This window comes from Acinonyx jubatus, chromosome D4 (genome assembly GCF_027475565.1).
Source record: "Acinonyx jubatus isolate Ajub_Pintada_27869175 chromosome D4, VMU_Ajub_asm_v1.0, whole genome shotgun sequence".
Taxonomy (NCBI): Eukaryota; Metazoa; Chordata; class Mammalia; order Carnivora; family Felidae; genus Acinonyx; species Acinonyx jubatus.
The window spans coordinates 80,825,013-80,839,859 of NC_069391.1; the positions used below are offsets into that span (position 1 = coordinate 80,825,013).

General features: G+C 39.8%; 1 protein-coding gene across 10 annotated transcripts in view; it reads right to left on the minus strand.

Annotated features, from left to right (window-relative positions):
- The window catches only part of MAMDC2 (MAM domain containing 2), a 401,951-nt gene that overhangs the window by 304,212 nt on the left and 82,892 nt on the right, over window positions 1-14,847 (minus strand). For 5 of the 10 annotated variants that reach the window (XM_027041065.2, XM_027041067.2, XM_053205283.1 and 2 more), the window contains 2 exons: window positions 10,636-10,754; window positions 8,079-8,147 (listed from right to left, as the gene is read on the minus strand). In XM_027041065.2, coding sequence (XP_026896866.1) covers window positions 8,079-8,147; window positions 10,636-10,727 — 161 coding nt within the window. In that variant the 5' untranslated portion in view covers window positions 10,728-10,754. Of the gene's footprint in view, window positions 1-8,078; window positions 8,148-10,635; window positions 10,770-14,847 lie in introns of all 10 variants that reach the window. The other 5 variants (XM_053205285.1, XM_027041064.2, XM_053205282.1 and 2 more) reach the window with 1 other exon arrangement.

The following is a 14,847-nucleotide window of genomic DNA, read 5'->3' on the forward strand; positions in this document are numbered from 1 at the left end:
CCTCTGCTTAGCTTCATTTACAGAGATGCTTGCCCCACAGCTAGATGCCCTCTGTAACTTGCTACCTGGAAAATGTTAGGGCATCTTGCCCAAAACTTCAATTATAATCCTAGAATGCTTTCTGATTGGCCATACGGGTCATATGACCAACACATGGGCTTGAGGGAGGTGGGAGCAGGGAGGAAAATCACCCCATTAGCACACAGCCTGGCCACATTACACTGCATGGGAAGCAAAAGGTCCTCCAATGAGTAAGATGAGGAATCAAGAATGGGATTCTGGTCTGTCTCACTCCTATTGTATGCTCATTCCACAATATCATTCTCCTCTTCACATTTCCTTTGTTGTTACCCTCATCACCTTCATCACAGGGCATTTTTTAAAACTTTTTTTCCTTCTGGAAAAATGTTCACCAACTGGGTGGCATTTTACCAAGAGACAAGCCACCACATAAATGCCTGAGTAGGAAAAAAAAGCAAATGCCTTGCCCTGGAGTTTGAGAAAAGGAAAAAACAAAATAACACCTCTTACTATTCATATTCAGTCCCTTTCTTCTGAAGAGTGCCAAAGGTTTTACAGATGCTAAATGCCCCAGTGAGAGAAATAAATTGAAAGAGTTTAAGCTGCGGCCTAAGCTCACTATGGTTACTGGGAAGTAATCGCTCCACACACATATGGATAAGTGCTCTATGCCAACAATGAGCACTTAACTGCCTGAACTACTTTTTGGCCTCATTTAACTTGTCCATTTATGAGACTACAGATGCCTTTCTCCTTAGAACCATAAAATTTTAGAGCAGGAAAGGACTTTACAGATCATTTGGTTCAATCTCTTCATTTTATAGATGGAAACAACTGGAACCCAGAGAGGCTTATTAGCCAGCACAAGGTCATATAGCAGGTTTAGTGCAGGCCCAGAAGTAGAACCATGTCTCCTATCTCTCCATACCATGCCTTTTCTGAAAAACAACTATCTCCAAAAAGCTACCCAGTGATCCAAAACACTATTAATTTCTTTCTTCTCCAGTCATGTGGATCACATAGTGTTTGGATGACTTCTGGAAACAAGACACATTTATTATAAAATTTTGACAATATACACTAATCACTAGCACCGGGATACAATGAAATTTGGTAAAAATGGCAGGATGCAGTAGTTAACTGCTGTCCTTGTAAGAGGTCTACCTTTCATACTTCTCCATCCTCCAGCAGATAGTCAGTACTTCTGGGCTGCCCTCAAACTGACACAGGCTCCCATGCGTATGCTTCTCACCCAGTGCATATTCTATGCCAGAGTTGGCTTTCACTGTCAAAAAAAATTAGCTCCTCCTGTGAACCATTATCCCAGGACCATGCATGGTTAATATGCATATTTAAGTTAAGGACTTCTGAGAAAAAGATCTTAAAACTATATTTATACTAAATCTCATTTGCAAAATTGAACCTGCTTGATACAGCTTTTGTTGTTGTTTCATTTGTTCTGTTGTTTTGGTTTCTGGTTGGTTGCTTGCTTACTGGTCACAGATGCCGTCCAAATATTATACATGGAAAACCTTACTTCTTAGAATGAGTCAGCTACAACTATCTGTTACAACGGACAAATCATAAAATGATTTTGTATAGATCATCACATATCTAAGGGCCTTCTGATAATCAGTGAATTAGCTTTCCATGCCTCATGAAGAGCTTCCAAATTATACGTATAAGTTCCCGAGAACTTGAATTCGTGAGAACAAGATGGGAGGGCAAAGAATATCTTAACTTACTAATTATATTCAGGTTCTTATCCACTTTTCCTATGTGCCTTGAAGGAAATGTGTCTCTCATTACTTTGCTATGCCTTTAATGTCTCTACCCATGTAGTAAAAGGAGTATGTGTCAGAGACCTCCTAGCCACGCAACTGTGCCCACCTGAGATCAGAAGAGCACTGTTTGTGGCTGTGGTCTTTGGGCCTCCCTGACTCTCACCCCTGCTGTTACTGGTCAGGGTGAATTCCTTGGAAACTCACTGATAGAAATGTAACCAGCTTTCAAGAGAAACAATAACTCTACTTCTAGACAAGCTCAATTCAGCCTCAATGTATATAAATCCTCACTTTTAAAGTTAAGTCATTGATAGTGCTTTTAGTCTCAACCTTACTTCCCCCTACATTATAATTTTTAAAAATTTATCTCAGTCTGTGACGTATGTGGGAGGAGTTATCCACAGAGTCCTTTTCTCTAGGTAAGGCCAGGAGTGATGAGTGCTGTCCAAACACTGTAGTCCTTCTGATTTCCAATATGTTCCAGAGATGTTTGCTGCCAGTTTAAGGAGGAAAAGTGTTGTGTCTTCTTGATATTGGTCCAAAATAAAGTAGGTTGGCTATCAGTTGAGTTGTGAGAAAAGAAACAGACTGTTGGGTGCCCAGGTGGCCCAGTCAGTTAAGTGTTTGACTCTTGGTCTCCCTCAGGTCATGATCTCACCATATGTGGGATTGAGCCCCACATCAGGCTCTTTGCTACAGTGGGGAGCCTGCTTGGGATTCTCTCTCTCTCTCTCTCTCTCTCTCTGCCCCTACCCCCCAGCCCCGTGCTCATGCCTTCTCTCTCTCTCTCTCTCAAAATAAATAAATAAACGTTTTTTAAAAAAAGAAAGGACTGTCAAGTGCCATCAAAATATAATGAATGTTATCTAAAAATTAAAATAAATGCATCTAGCTAATGTCCCCTTAACAACAAAACTATACCTACATTCTGATTTTTGTTAAGAGGTAACTGGAAATTTAAATTTACATTATGATTACAGCCTTTCTTTTATAAGTTGAAGCACATTACTTTGGTACATTGAGCAAACTCATTCTTATTCATTGCCTTTTAAAGTTGACATTTAACTTCCACAGCTGTACAGTTGGTAAGAAGCAAAAGAATATTTAATATTAAAGAAAGCAGACTCTAAAACACCACAGCATCCTATGGTATGGAATATCCTATAATTAGCGTACATTAACTGAAAGAAGGAATTACATATGGAATTAGTGAAGGACAGTTGAAGGTACTCATGTATTTATTTCCTTGCTGATAATCAAATAAGACAAACAAGTAATTCGGCAATTCCAACTAAGAGGGACTGATTTTTCTAAAAGACTATGTCTTCCAATGCATTTACCAAAATAGAACTGAGAACTTTTGGTTCTACAAGTCTTGAAGCCCTAAATCAAATAAGATAGGAAAGAGCAATACCTCTCCTCTGTAAGAATTTTCTGTTCAACACCAGAAATAATCTATTCATTCAAGAAATGATTACTATGCAGCTGCTATAGGTCAAGCTCTCTGGTAGGCACGGGGGATGGAGCTGTCATGGTCTTGCCCTTTAGAGCAAGTTTAGCAAGAAAGACAAACAGGGATGCAAGTAATTGCAACTAAGATGAGTATAGTGTTAGGATAAAAGAAGCACACAGTGCCATGGACACCCACAAGGGATCTACCAAGTCGTAGGGGCTGGGGTGACAGTAGGAAGGGAGGGTCCTTTGGAGGAGGTGACATTTCAGATGAAACTTTACAACTTCAGAGTTAAGAGTAACTGTACACATTGCATTTTGCTTCTCCAAAAAGCTCCACTAAAATCATATGAAAGAGGCTTTAAAAAAATAAACCCACAAGGATATGAAGAACAGGAAAAGGGACATGAGAAACAAGTTTTGGAAGCTTGGAGAAGATGAACAAACAAGTGGTGTGTGACTTAGCAGAAAGCTGAGTAAGTCCTGAAGCAGCAAAGGACAATTGGGCTGGAGTTGCTGGAGAAGCAGCTAGAGCCGCAGGTCTCCGTCACTCTCCACTGCTGGGTACTACACCTTCTCTCTTCCAGCAGGAACTAGAAATTTATTCACTAGAAAAGGTAAAAGAGGGGTGCCTGGGGGACTCAGTCAGTTCAGCGTCCAACTTCAGGCTCAGGTCATGATCTCGCGGTTCATGGGTTCAAGTCCCATGATGGGCTCTGTGCTGACAGTTCGGAACCTGGAGTCTGCTTCGGATTCTGTGTCTCCCTCTCTCTCTGTCCCTCCCCTGATTGTGCTGTCTGTCTGTCTGTCTATCTCTCCCTCTCTCTCTCTCTCTCTCTCTCAAAGGTGAATAAAGATTAAAAAAATAAATTTTTAAAGGGTGAAAGAGAAAGTCATTGATCAACAACATGGTTCAGTGACCATACATAATGAAGGATTAATATTGATGTCCCAGCAAAACGCTCTGCTCACTCCAAGAACACAGGTGCCAACCCTTCACCCTTCAGAGGGTCAAATAAGGGAGATTTCTCTGGCGAATCTGACCAGCCCAAGAGGAAAGACTAAAATACTGGCACCAGGGCTTCTAGGGGGTGGGAGGGGAGGGAAGACCCACCTAGATCCTTCCAGTAAAACTCCAAGACAGTAAGTTTCACTCACAGGCTCTTAATCATGAGCAGAAAAGCAAGGATTACCAGACCCCTCAAGAAAGCCTCCAGCACAGATAGATACCATACAAACAAAACCCAAACAGAAACAAAAAAAGCATTTTACATGAAATAGAGACTATGCATGGAGAAAAAAATTTAAGAAAAACAAACTATATCATTAACATCCCCAGATAGATAAGATATTATAGTCATGAAATAAAAAAAGGATACAATAAAAACAGAAGGATTTAAACAAACAAACAAACAAACAAACAAAAAACAACTCAATAGTAGGGTCGAAGAAACAGAGAGAAGATAGTAAAGAAAAAAATAAAACAGAAAGACAAGAAAAGTAGAGGACCAGGCCAAGCAATTCAACACCCAAATAAAGGATTTCCAAAAAGAAAGAACAGAGAAAATGGAAGGTACAAATCATCAATGAAATAAATTAAGAACATTTCCCTGAATTGATAGAATTTCTAGACTCAGGTTGCTGAGTGTCTAGCCCAGCAGACTTGCACAGCACTTACCACATACACATCAATTACTTTTCTAATTATCTTATATATATTAACTTGCTTAATCATCACTGCAACTCTAGAACATGGACACCTTTATAATTATCATCCTCATTTTACAAATGAAGAAACTGAAATGGCTAAGCCACTTGCCCAAGATCACACAGCTGGTAAGTGGGCAGGGCCAAGATTTGAAGGCAGGTGATGTAGCGGTGGAACCCACTGCATGAGATTACCAGGTAGGATGGAGCATCGCTGTAAAATTTCAGAATACACTACAGACAGTTCTATTTGATTTTTTAACACCAGGGGTGTCTATTATTTCCATAGTGCGTGCAGGGCCGCATATTTGACTGAGAACCCAAGGGAACCCGATGTGGACTCCTGTTCCCACCTCCACACACAACTTCCTTCTCTCTGACACCCTGGTCCTACAAGTTTGAGTCACATTCAGAAGTTCTAAAATCCTATTCCTGCTTCCTAACTCAACAGGAATATTGCTCTGCAGTGGGGCTCATCTGCCTGCATCGCAGCTGGAAGACATGTCCTCAGAGAGTAAGTCAGGGAGAATGAGACGCCCTCACCCCCATCTCAAGGAGCACAGAGACACACAGCTGCTACCCAACACTTGATGACAGTTGCCTACTATATTTTGCCCGGTTCTATAGTTACTCGTGGCAGGATGGTAAGTCTGCAACCAGTCCTTGTGTCTGAAGATATCTTTGTCTGACCCTCGCATTTAAATAGTTTTAGGTTCAAAATTCTTTTCCTTCAACATTTCAATGTTATGGGTTCGTATCCAGTGTTGCTGTTGGAAAGTTAACGTCAAATTGATTTTTATTATTTTGTCTTATGTTTGCAACTGTTTATTTCCCCAAGTAATAAAGCTTTAAATTCCTGTTCCATTTGTTCCACCAGGTCTGCTTCCTCTGGTATAAGTCACCTATGTCTTGTCATTCTTCATGATGCTTTTTATTCTTTAGATGTGTCATGATATTTTTTAACTAGAACTTTGTCTGTATTATTCCTGAGACTACCAGATGCCTCTGCTTTGATGACCATAAAGGTGGCCCATTGAAAAGGGAGGCCTAGCTCGTGTCTTCACTGTGAGTGAGGGTGATGTGGGTTGAGCACCACTGCTACCGCTCTCTGGGCTTAATGGTGCTTTTTCTCCCTGGCATTTCTTCCTCCTTTACGTGCACTGCCTCGTTCCTCCATATCCAAGATTGCTTTCTCGAACTGGAGTTGGAGGAGACAACTCAGGGATCTACTGGCCATCTGTGGCTGGAATTACAGATTTCAATGCTGAGATCAGAATGATTTCAGGGAGGTAGATTGTTGGTATCAAATCATCTAGTATGTAGAGCCCTGGTGTCTCCTTTTCTGTCCTGGACTAAAAATAGTAGACAAAGCCAGTGCAGAAAAATCCAACTTTCAGCTTATACTCCAGGTTTGCAAACACAATAGACAAGACTCTTTGAGCTCCTGCATAAGCCTGGCCCACCGAGAACACTGCTTGCATCCTGGTCTGGCTCAAGACTCCATCTAGAGACTTCAGTCTTTGCCTTCTCTCTTCTCCTCCTCCCCTACTCCATCTCCCAGCCCTCTCTTCCTCTAACCCATCATTTTCTTTAGAGTTTCTCAACATTTTGATACAGTTGTCAAAGTCTGCCTCTGGATTCATTCTGCCTTTCCATGTTGTTGCTAGAATTTCCAGATTTCAGTGCAAGGAAGGGAGCCAGTGGGATTTTTTTTTTAGCTCATCATCTTCATGGAAGCCAGAAGTCCACCCTCCTCAGGGATCATTTGGAAATACTCCCTGTGGGCCTTCCAGCCCACTTAGATATGCTACAGCAGCCTGTGGGAGACACAGGCCAGGCCAGCCCCACTGCAGCAATCAAGGTTAGAACCTGCATGGTAGAACACCTGGCCAGAATTTCAAGTGACTGTGAAATGGGGTGTGGGGCATTGTCATTTAGGACGTTTCCCACCTCAAGCCCAGGCAGACTGCAAAGTAGCTTAGTTCTAATGCCAGACAGTTGTCACAGGAAGCAAAAACATCTAAATTGCTGGTAATGATGACATGTCCCCATGTCCACACAGCGCACAATTCAATACTTAGAATTTTATAGAGCTTGTAAGTACCTATATTTCCGTATCACTTAGCTATACGTCATTACAGAAATTATGAAAGTTTGTCTTGTTTACAAAGATGAGTGGAAGATAAATTTGTTTTCTGTAGTAACAAGTCATGCCTCCCCAAAATAAATATATTTCTTTTATCAGTAAAAATTAGCAGTCTCTTGCTCTATAGTCCAAGCTCATAACTCATAGGATTGTTCTATAAAGTCACTGCAAACACTGAATTAGCAAACCCTGAACCGTTGCTCTAGGGGAAACACAGGGTTAGGTTCCTGAGAGCCTCTGGCCACAATATTTTCATCAGCCAATTAGTACATGTCCTGGTTTTATCTGTGTTTCTATTTAAAGTCACTTTATTTAATATGCACTGTTAATTCATTAACATTGAACATGGCCAACAGCACCATAACTCATGCCTGAAGGAAACTTACCTAATGCACATGTTTTCTCCATTAGTCACATCACAGTCCTCTTGTGCTTGGAACACAAGACAGCACTTTAACATTGTACTTGCAAGCCATTTCAAATAGCAAAATCACCAACAAAAGGCACACGCAAAAAGGCAAAAGTCATTGCAGTAAAAGACTCTGAGAAGGACACTCAGGTACAGTACAAGAGCCAAAATGGGAAGATACAGTTCTACTTTCCTCCAGGTCAGCTGGGAACGTGCACACTGGTTGGCTCAATGTTTTTTTGCCTTTCTGTGCAGATCCGTGAATGACTGCAACAGCACCCTGAGCATTGATTGATTTGGGGGTTACGAATAAATTATAGCAAGTAGGAGAATTTGCAAATACAGAATCTGCAAATAATGAGGATTGACTATATTATTATTACTAGTGCTTGCATATTGATGGGAAAACAATACTTTTGTTAAAGGAGTCTGTGAAATGCTATGTAAAGGGTATTTTGTTGACTATGTAGACTCCTCATCCCCTCACCTCCGCAAACAAACCTCCTGATTAATTAAGAAGTATTTTGTGCAATCTGCAGCAGGTTTAGGGACTACTAACATTTTGCGATGATCTGGTGGGTGTCTAGTAAAGAGAGCTCCAAAGCCAGTAGCAGGCAATCCAGTGTCCCTGGAAACAAAACAATAATTTTTAGAGAATATGTCAGACTGACATTTATAAACTTTTATAAACTTTCAGAGCTACACTAAACTTATTTGGGGCTGGATTTTTTAAATCCTTTTTGTTTTTTATTTTAATTCTAGTGTAGTTAACATGCAGTGTCACGTTAGAGTCAGGAGTCAATATAGTGATCCCACAGTTCCATACAAAGAAAGCAGTATTTTGATTGCAGTTGGCTAATAATCTAGTTATTCAAGCTGCTAAAATGGAGAGTGATACAACAATAGCCAAATTGTGGAAAAAGCCTAAATGTCCATCAACTGATGAATGGATAAAGAAATTGTGGTTTATACACACAATGGAGTACTACGTGGCAATGAGAAAGAATGAAATATGGCCCTTTGTAGCAATGTGGATGGAACTGGAGAGTGTGATGCTAAGTGAAATAAGCCATACAGAGAAAGACAGATACCATGTTTTCACTCTTATGTGGATCCTGAGAAACTTAACAGAAACCCGTGGGGGAGGGGAAGGAAAAAAAATGAGGTTAGAGTGGGAGAGAGCCAAAGCATAAGAGACTCTTAAAAACTGAGAACAAACTGAGGGTTGATGGGGGAGAGGGAGGGAGGGAAGGGTAGATGATGGGCATTGAAGAGGGCATCTTTTGGGATGAGCACTGGGTGTTGTATGGAAACCAATTGGACAATAAATTTCATATGTTAAAAAAATAGTGTGTGTATTGATTACATGCTGAAATGATAATATTTGGTACATGTTAGGTTAAATAAAACGTATTGAAATTTAAAAAAATGGAGAGTGATAGTAGTAAAAGTATGGCTGTAAGTAGGCTGTAAGTAGTAAAAGTATGGCTGATCAAGCAAGTAATGGTGCTTGGTATTGAGATAAGGCTTGTGGTTTTGTATTAATTATAGTAATAAAATTGATAGAACCTATAATTTGGGATATACTTGTTAAATGTAGGGAAAGGATAGTTAGGTCAACAGAAGCTCCTGAATGAACAGGATTACCAGCTGGCTGCAGGTGGGCACACAGTGCAACGTGCTCCAGTACCTGCTTCAACTATTGATTTTGTGAGCAAGGGACACAGTGATGGGGGCAGTAGACAAAATTTTTACCTGAGAAAATACTCTATCAGGAGCTCCAGTTATTAATGGGATTGGTCAGTTTCTGAACCCTCCTTTCAATTATAACTTGTATAACCATTAATGGGATTGGTCAGTTTCTGAATCCTCCTTTCAATTATAACTTGTATAACCATGAAGAAAATTATTACAAATGCATGGGTGGTATAGCTGGGGAGGAATTTTTATGATAGATTTTTAAAAGATTTTCATGTCTGCACCTTTCATGCACTTTGCAAAATAAAATGTCCCAACAAGTAAATTAAAAATTCAGCATTTTGTCATTGTTTTCACTGCATTTTCCAAAAGTTACAAGATAAGATAAAGTCTATGGATAGAGTTTTCCATGGAAAGGCACTATACCAAGTTTCAGGACTACAGATATGAACAGATAAGAAACAGTTCTATGGGGTGCCTGGGTGGCCCAGTTGGTTAAGTGTCCAACTCCTGACTTCAGCTCAAGTCATGATCTCACAGTTTGTGAGTTCCAGCCCCACATCAGGCTCTGTGCTGGCAGCACCCCTGCTTGGGATTCTTTCCCTCTCTCTCCCTCTCTCTCTGCCCCTTCCCTGCTCACACTCTGTCTCTCTCAAAAATAAATAAACGTTAAACAAATTTTAAAAAAAGAAATAGTTCCTACTTTCAAGGAACGATTTCAAGGGAAACACACATACATATAAATAAGTAGAATGTAAGTCCAACTGTTATGTAGAGCATTAACAAAATGCTCAGAGGGCAAGAATATAAGAGCAATTAATCCTGATTGACAGCTCACCTAATTTTTACTGCTTGTCAGGCAATATTTCTATGAACATTTCATACTTCTTTTTTTTTTAACCATTTTCAATTATTTTTTTTTTAACGTTTATTTATTTTTGAGACAGAGAGAGACAGAGCATGAACGGGGAGGGTCAGAGAGAGGAAGACACAGATTTTTTCTTTTTTTTTTTTTTCATACTTCTTTACACCTAAACTTCCCAACAACCTTATGAAGTAGATACTGATTTTAATTCCCATTTTACAGGTTGAAAAACTGAAGATTATAGATACTGTTTACTTTCACAAGTAAATGGTGGAGCTGGTGTTCAAACCTAAATAGTCAGAACACTGACCAGAAAAAAAAAATGTGTAAAGAGGACCCAGAATGGGTAATGCTGATTGGCAAACACTTGAAGGAAAGGGAATTCTAGACAGGGGGAACAGCATGAACAGAAAGCACAGGAGATTGAGATGTGTTCACTGTGCTTGATGTGTTCCTGTAATGGGTATCCAGGGCCACTGCACCTCCTCACTGCTCATCCAGACCCTTTCCTGCACATATATGTTCTGTAAGTGAAGGAAAGTATTAAGAATACCTTTCAATAATCCCAGAGCTCATTGTTTCTTCATTCAGTAAAGCCTTTCTTTTTATTGCAGCCAATTCTCTGTTTAAATAAACTTGTGCCATTTGTTCATGTGTTTCTGATATCCAAATCTGGAAAAATAGAAGCTACATATGAGAAAAGTAAATACATTGCCAAAAATGGTCAGTTACTAAAATATTTTTGTTGAAGTACATTACTGATTTTTTTTTTAAGAGAGAGAGAGAGAGAGAAAGGGAGTGCGCGTGTGTGTGAGCAGGAGGAGGGGTACAAGGAAAGGGGGAGAGAGAGAATCTCAAGCAGGCTCCACACTCAGTGAGGAGCCCCACTTGGGGCTTGACCCAAGAACTCTGGGATCATGACCTGAGTTGAAATGAAGAGTCAGATGCTTAACTGACTGACCACCCAGGTGCCCCAAAGTATATATTGATTGTAATTGTTGACGCTGTTGACATTAAAAAATAAGTAATATCTTTGGGCGCCTGGGTGGCTTAGTTGGTTAAGTGTCCAGCTTCAGCTCAGGTCATGATCTCACAGTTTGTGGATTTGAGCCCCACGCCAGGCTCTGCACTGACAGCTCAGAGTCTGGAGCCTGCTTGGGATTCTCTCTCTCTCGCCCTCTCTCTACCCCTTCCCCACGTCTCTCTCTCTCTCTCAAAAATAAATAAACTTAAAAAAATACCTCTTAGCAGTCAACGATTTCATTGTAAATATGTGAAAATGCCAATTCCTTACTATGTTACTGGAAAATAAAAAAATCAAATTGGTTGTTTCTATGAAATGCCTTCAACTAAATACTGCTTTCTCCTTTCCTCTCAAGGATCATATACGTTAATTTCTCTAAGTAAGAAAATGTTTGTAGCAATTGCTTTGTAAATCACATGGGACTTCAGATACCAGCACCAGCAATGAGCACCAGCAGCAGCAGCACCATCATCATCCATTCTCTATCAAGGATGACTCAACAAGCTATCAAGCAATTACTCCTATGAGAAAAACCTGCAAATTGCAAGATGTCCTCAAACCAATTGAAGAAGCATCAGGGGTAACATCTAGGGGATCTTACGAACAAAAATTGGCATTGAGTATTCAATATTTTTTCCATTCCAAACTCTAGAAGATCATGAATGTGGAGGTTCACAGCAGAGAAGCAGAACTCACCACGACCAAGAGAACCCATTACTTTCCCCAAACCTGAAGACTAACCTCCCTAAGACATCCAATGAAGTCCTAGATCACACTAATACCATATATATAATGTATATATACACATATATATACACACACCCATATATATATATATTTTAAAGAGAGAGAAAAATCTCTGTTTAGATATTTGGAGACTTGAACTGCAAGAGTATCTTAGCTATAGTCAAATACCCATGGCCCACTTTGGGTCAGTAGAATAAGGTTCTGCTGTAACTGGGAGCCTACCCTACTCAAAGCAGTTTTATAGTCTCTGGTCCTGGTTCCCTGGTCTACTCCATGGCTCTATAGATCCTTGGCTTCTCTGACCAATGTTCTCTAAGGCCTCAACCTCCTGAATCACCAGCCACCCAGCCCAATTTCTTAGCTCTGACTCCTTATACCCTTTGCTCAACTACTCTTCCTCATAGATTCCCAGGTTCACAAGTCCATGGTAAAAGACACTGTATTATTGAGCTTCATATTATATACTTTAACAAAAAAATAAGACATTTACTTTGGGAAAAAAATTACTATGCACAATTTTGTTTTAATGAGTAAGGTTGACCCAAAAATTAACCTTAGATAATGCTCTGGTCATATTCAGCAGTAAAATATTTCAACATTTTCAGTCAATCAACACCTTTGAAAATTATATGAAGCAAAGATATTTGCAAACATGAAATAATGAGGAGTTAAAAGAAAAACAGATGATAGCATTAGTGGATTTAAGTTTATTGACTGAGTATTAAGCACTTCATAGGCATGATTTCATTAAATACTGAAAGCAATCCTATGACTCTTGTGTATCAATCGTAGTCACAGAAAGAAAAGAACAATCAAATGGGTAACTGAGTAGAGTTTAATGGAAGATCAGTTTATAAAAGTGTGGCCAGCATTCAGAAAATGTTGAAGCACCCTGAGGGTAGCAATTGTGGAGAGCCATAGGGTAGAGCAGTTACTGGAAACTAGTAAGGCCTATAGCTGTAAAGAGAAGGTCACTTGGTACTTGTGGGTTTCAGAACAGACATACGGTATCTTAGTCCATTTGGATTGCCCTTATAAATGCCATAAACTGAGTGACTTATAAACAACAGAAATTTATTTCTCACAGTTCTGGAGGCTGGGAACTCCAAGATCAAGGCACCAGCAGTGGCTGGTGAGAGCCTACTTCCTGGTTGATGGACAGCGATCTTTTCATCGTACCCTCACACGGCAGAAGGAGGGAAGGAACTCTCTGAGGTCTCTTTTATTAGGGCACTAATCCCATTTCTGATTCCATCCTCATGACCTGATCACTTCCCAAGGACCTACCTCCTAATTTCATCACCCTGGGGGTTAGGATTTCAACATTTGAGTTTTGGGGGCACATAAACATTCAGTCTATAGCACACAGCCACTGCCAAACCATGGCCCTGCAGGGAGAAAATCACAGAATAAATGTCCAAGCTAACTCGCCCACCACCTCTGATCATCTGTGAGTGCCTTCCACAGGCTAATCTGAACAGAAAGCCAGAGGACAAGGAAACTCATCAAAGCCATCCATAAAGGTCAGCTTCTGGGCACAGAGCAAGGTTGAGAAGGGTGGAAAGTAGATCTGAAGGGAGAAAAGAAGAACACTTGGCATAGTTTTTCTTCATTTTAGGGAAGGGAAAACTGAGGCTGAAACAGATTAAGTAACACCTAGGTAAACCAGTGAGAAGGTAGAAGTTACACAATTCAAAACATGCAATCTGACTCATTCATTGATCAATCCATATCTATGAAATTCCAGGCTAGAATAGTAAACTAACTCCAGAGTCTCTACTGACTGTAGCTTAGTGAGTTGCAGTAAAGCCTGGGGATAATGGTAATAACAACAGCACATGTCAGACGCTATTCTAAATGTCTTCACGTTAAGTGTTCATGAAAACTCTAATATCCCCACTTTACACTGGAAAAAATAAAGACACAAAAAGTTTTAGACTCTTGATCAAAGTTACAACCTAGCAAGTGGTGGAGCCAAAGGTCCAAGAGAAGCCATCTGCCTCCAGAGCCCAGTCCGAACCTTTGTTTCCTATATCAGGGGCAAGTGTTGTCCCTCAATTTCATCAGTAATAGAACATCAAAATTTCAGGTGGGCATATGGTGTTTCAAACTACATTTTCTAGTGTCCTTTATTTTTTAAAAAAAAGTTTTTAAAGTTTTAATTTAAATTCCAGTTAGCTAACTTACAGTGTCATATTAGCTTCAGGTGTACAATATAGTGATTTAACACATCCATACGACACCTGGTGCTCAACGTAACACGTAAACTTCTAGTCTCCTTTATATGTAAATAGAACTAGTGACTGGTTCTGAACAACGAGACATAAATGGAAGTAATTTATACAACCTCCAGGAAAGGTCCTGCTTCTGTTTTTCTCTTCCTGCTGTCTGAAATGTGAACATAATGACAGGCTTCTAGCCACCATGTTGGACTCTGCACAAAGGATGGCAGAGTAGAAAGCTGGAAGGAATAGGTCTCTGACAATCTGCACGACTTCCACGCCAGTCCTGACCTGCTATCCTCCAGACTCTTTACGGGAAAGAATAAAACCTTATGTGAACAGCCACTGTTGATCTGTGGTTTCTGTTGCATGTGGGCAAACCTAATCCTACACCATTTTAATGTGAAAAATCACTTTGGCCTAGAAATGTTCATAACCTGACATAAGGGTGCATAATTTATAAAAGCACTACCATATGTTTAAAAGTCTTTTGGGCTCTCTATATACATATATATATATCACAAACTGGAGATTGGCAATTTGGTGTGTGAGATAGCTAAGTTAACAGAGCACAAACTCACAGGATAATCACTAAAATTTCCATTAAATTTGCATAATAAAATCTAGCTTGAGTCAAATGATAATCTAAAAAATATCTAATGTGTGTATAGGAAGTTTGCTTCATAACTTTATTCTTATTCCCCATTTTCCTATCAATTTTTCTTAAAGTCCCAACTTGTAATCTTCCAAGATGAACTCTTTCTGTATGTAC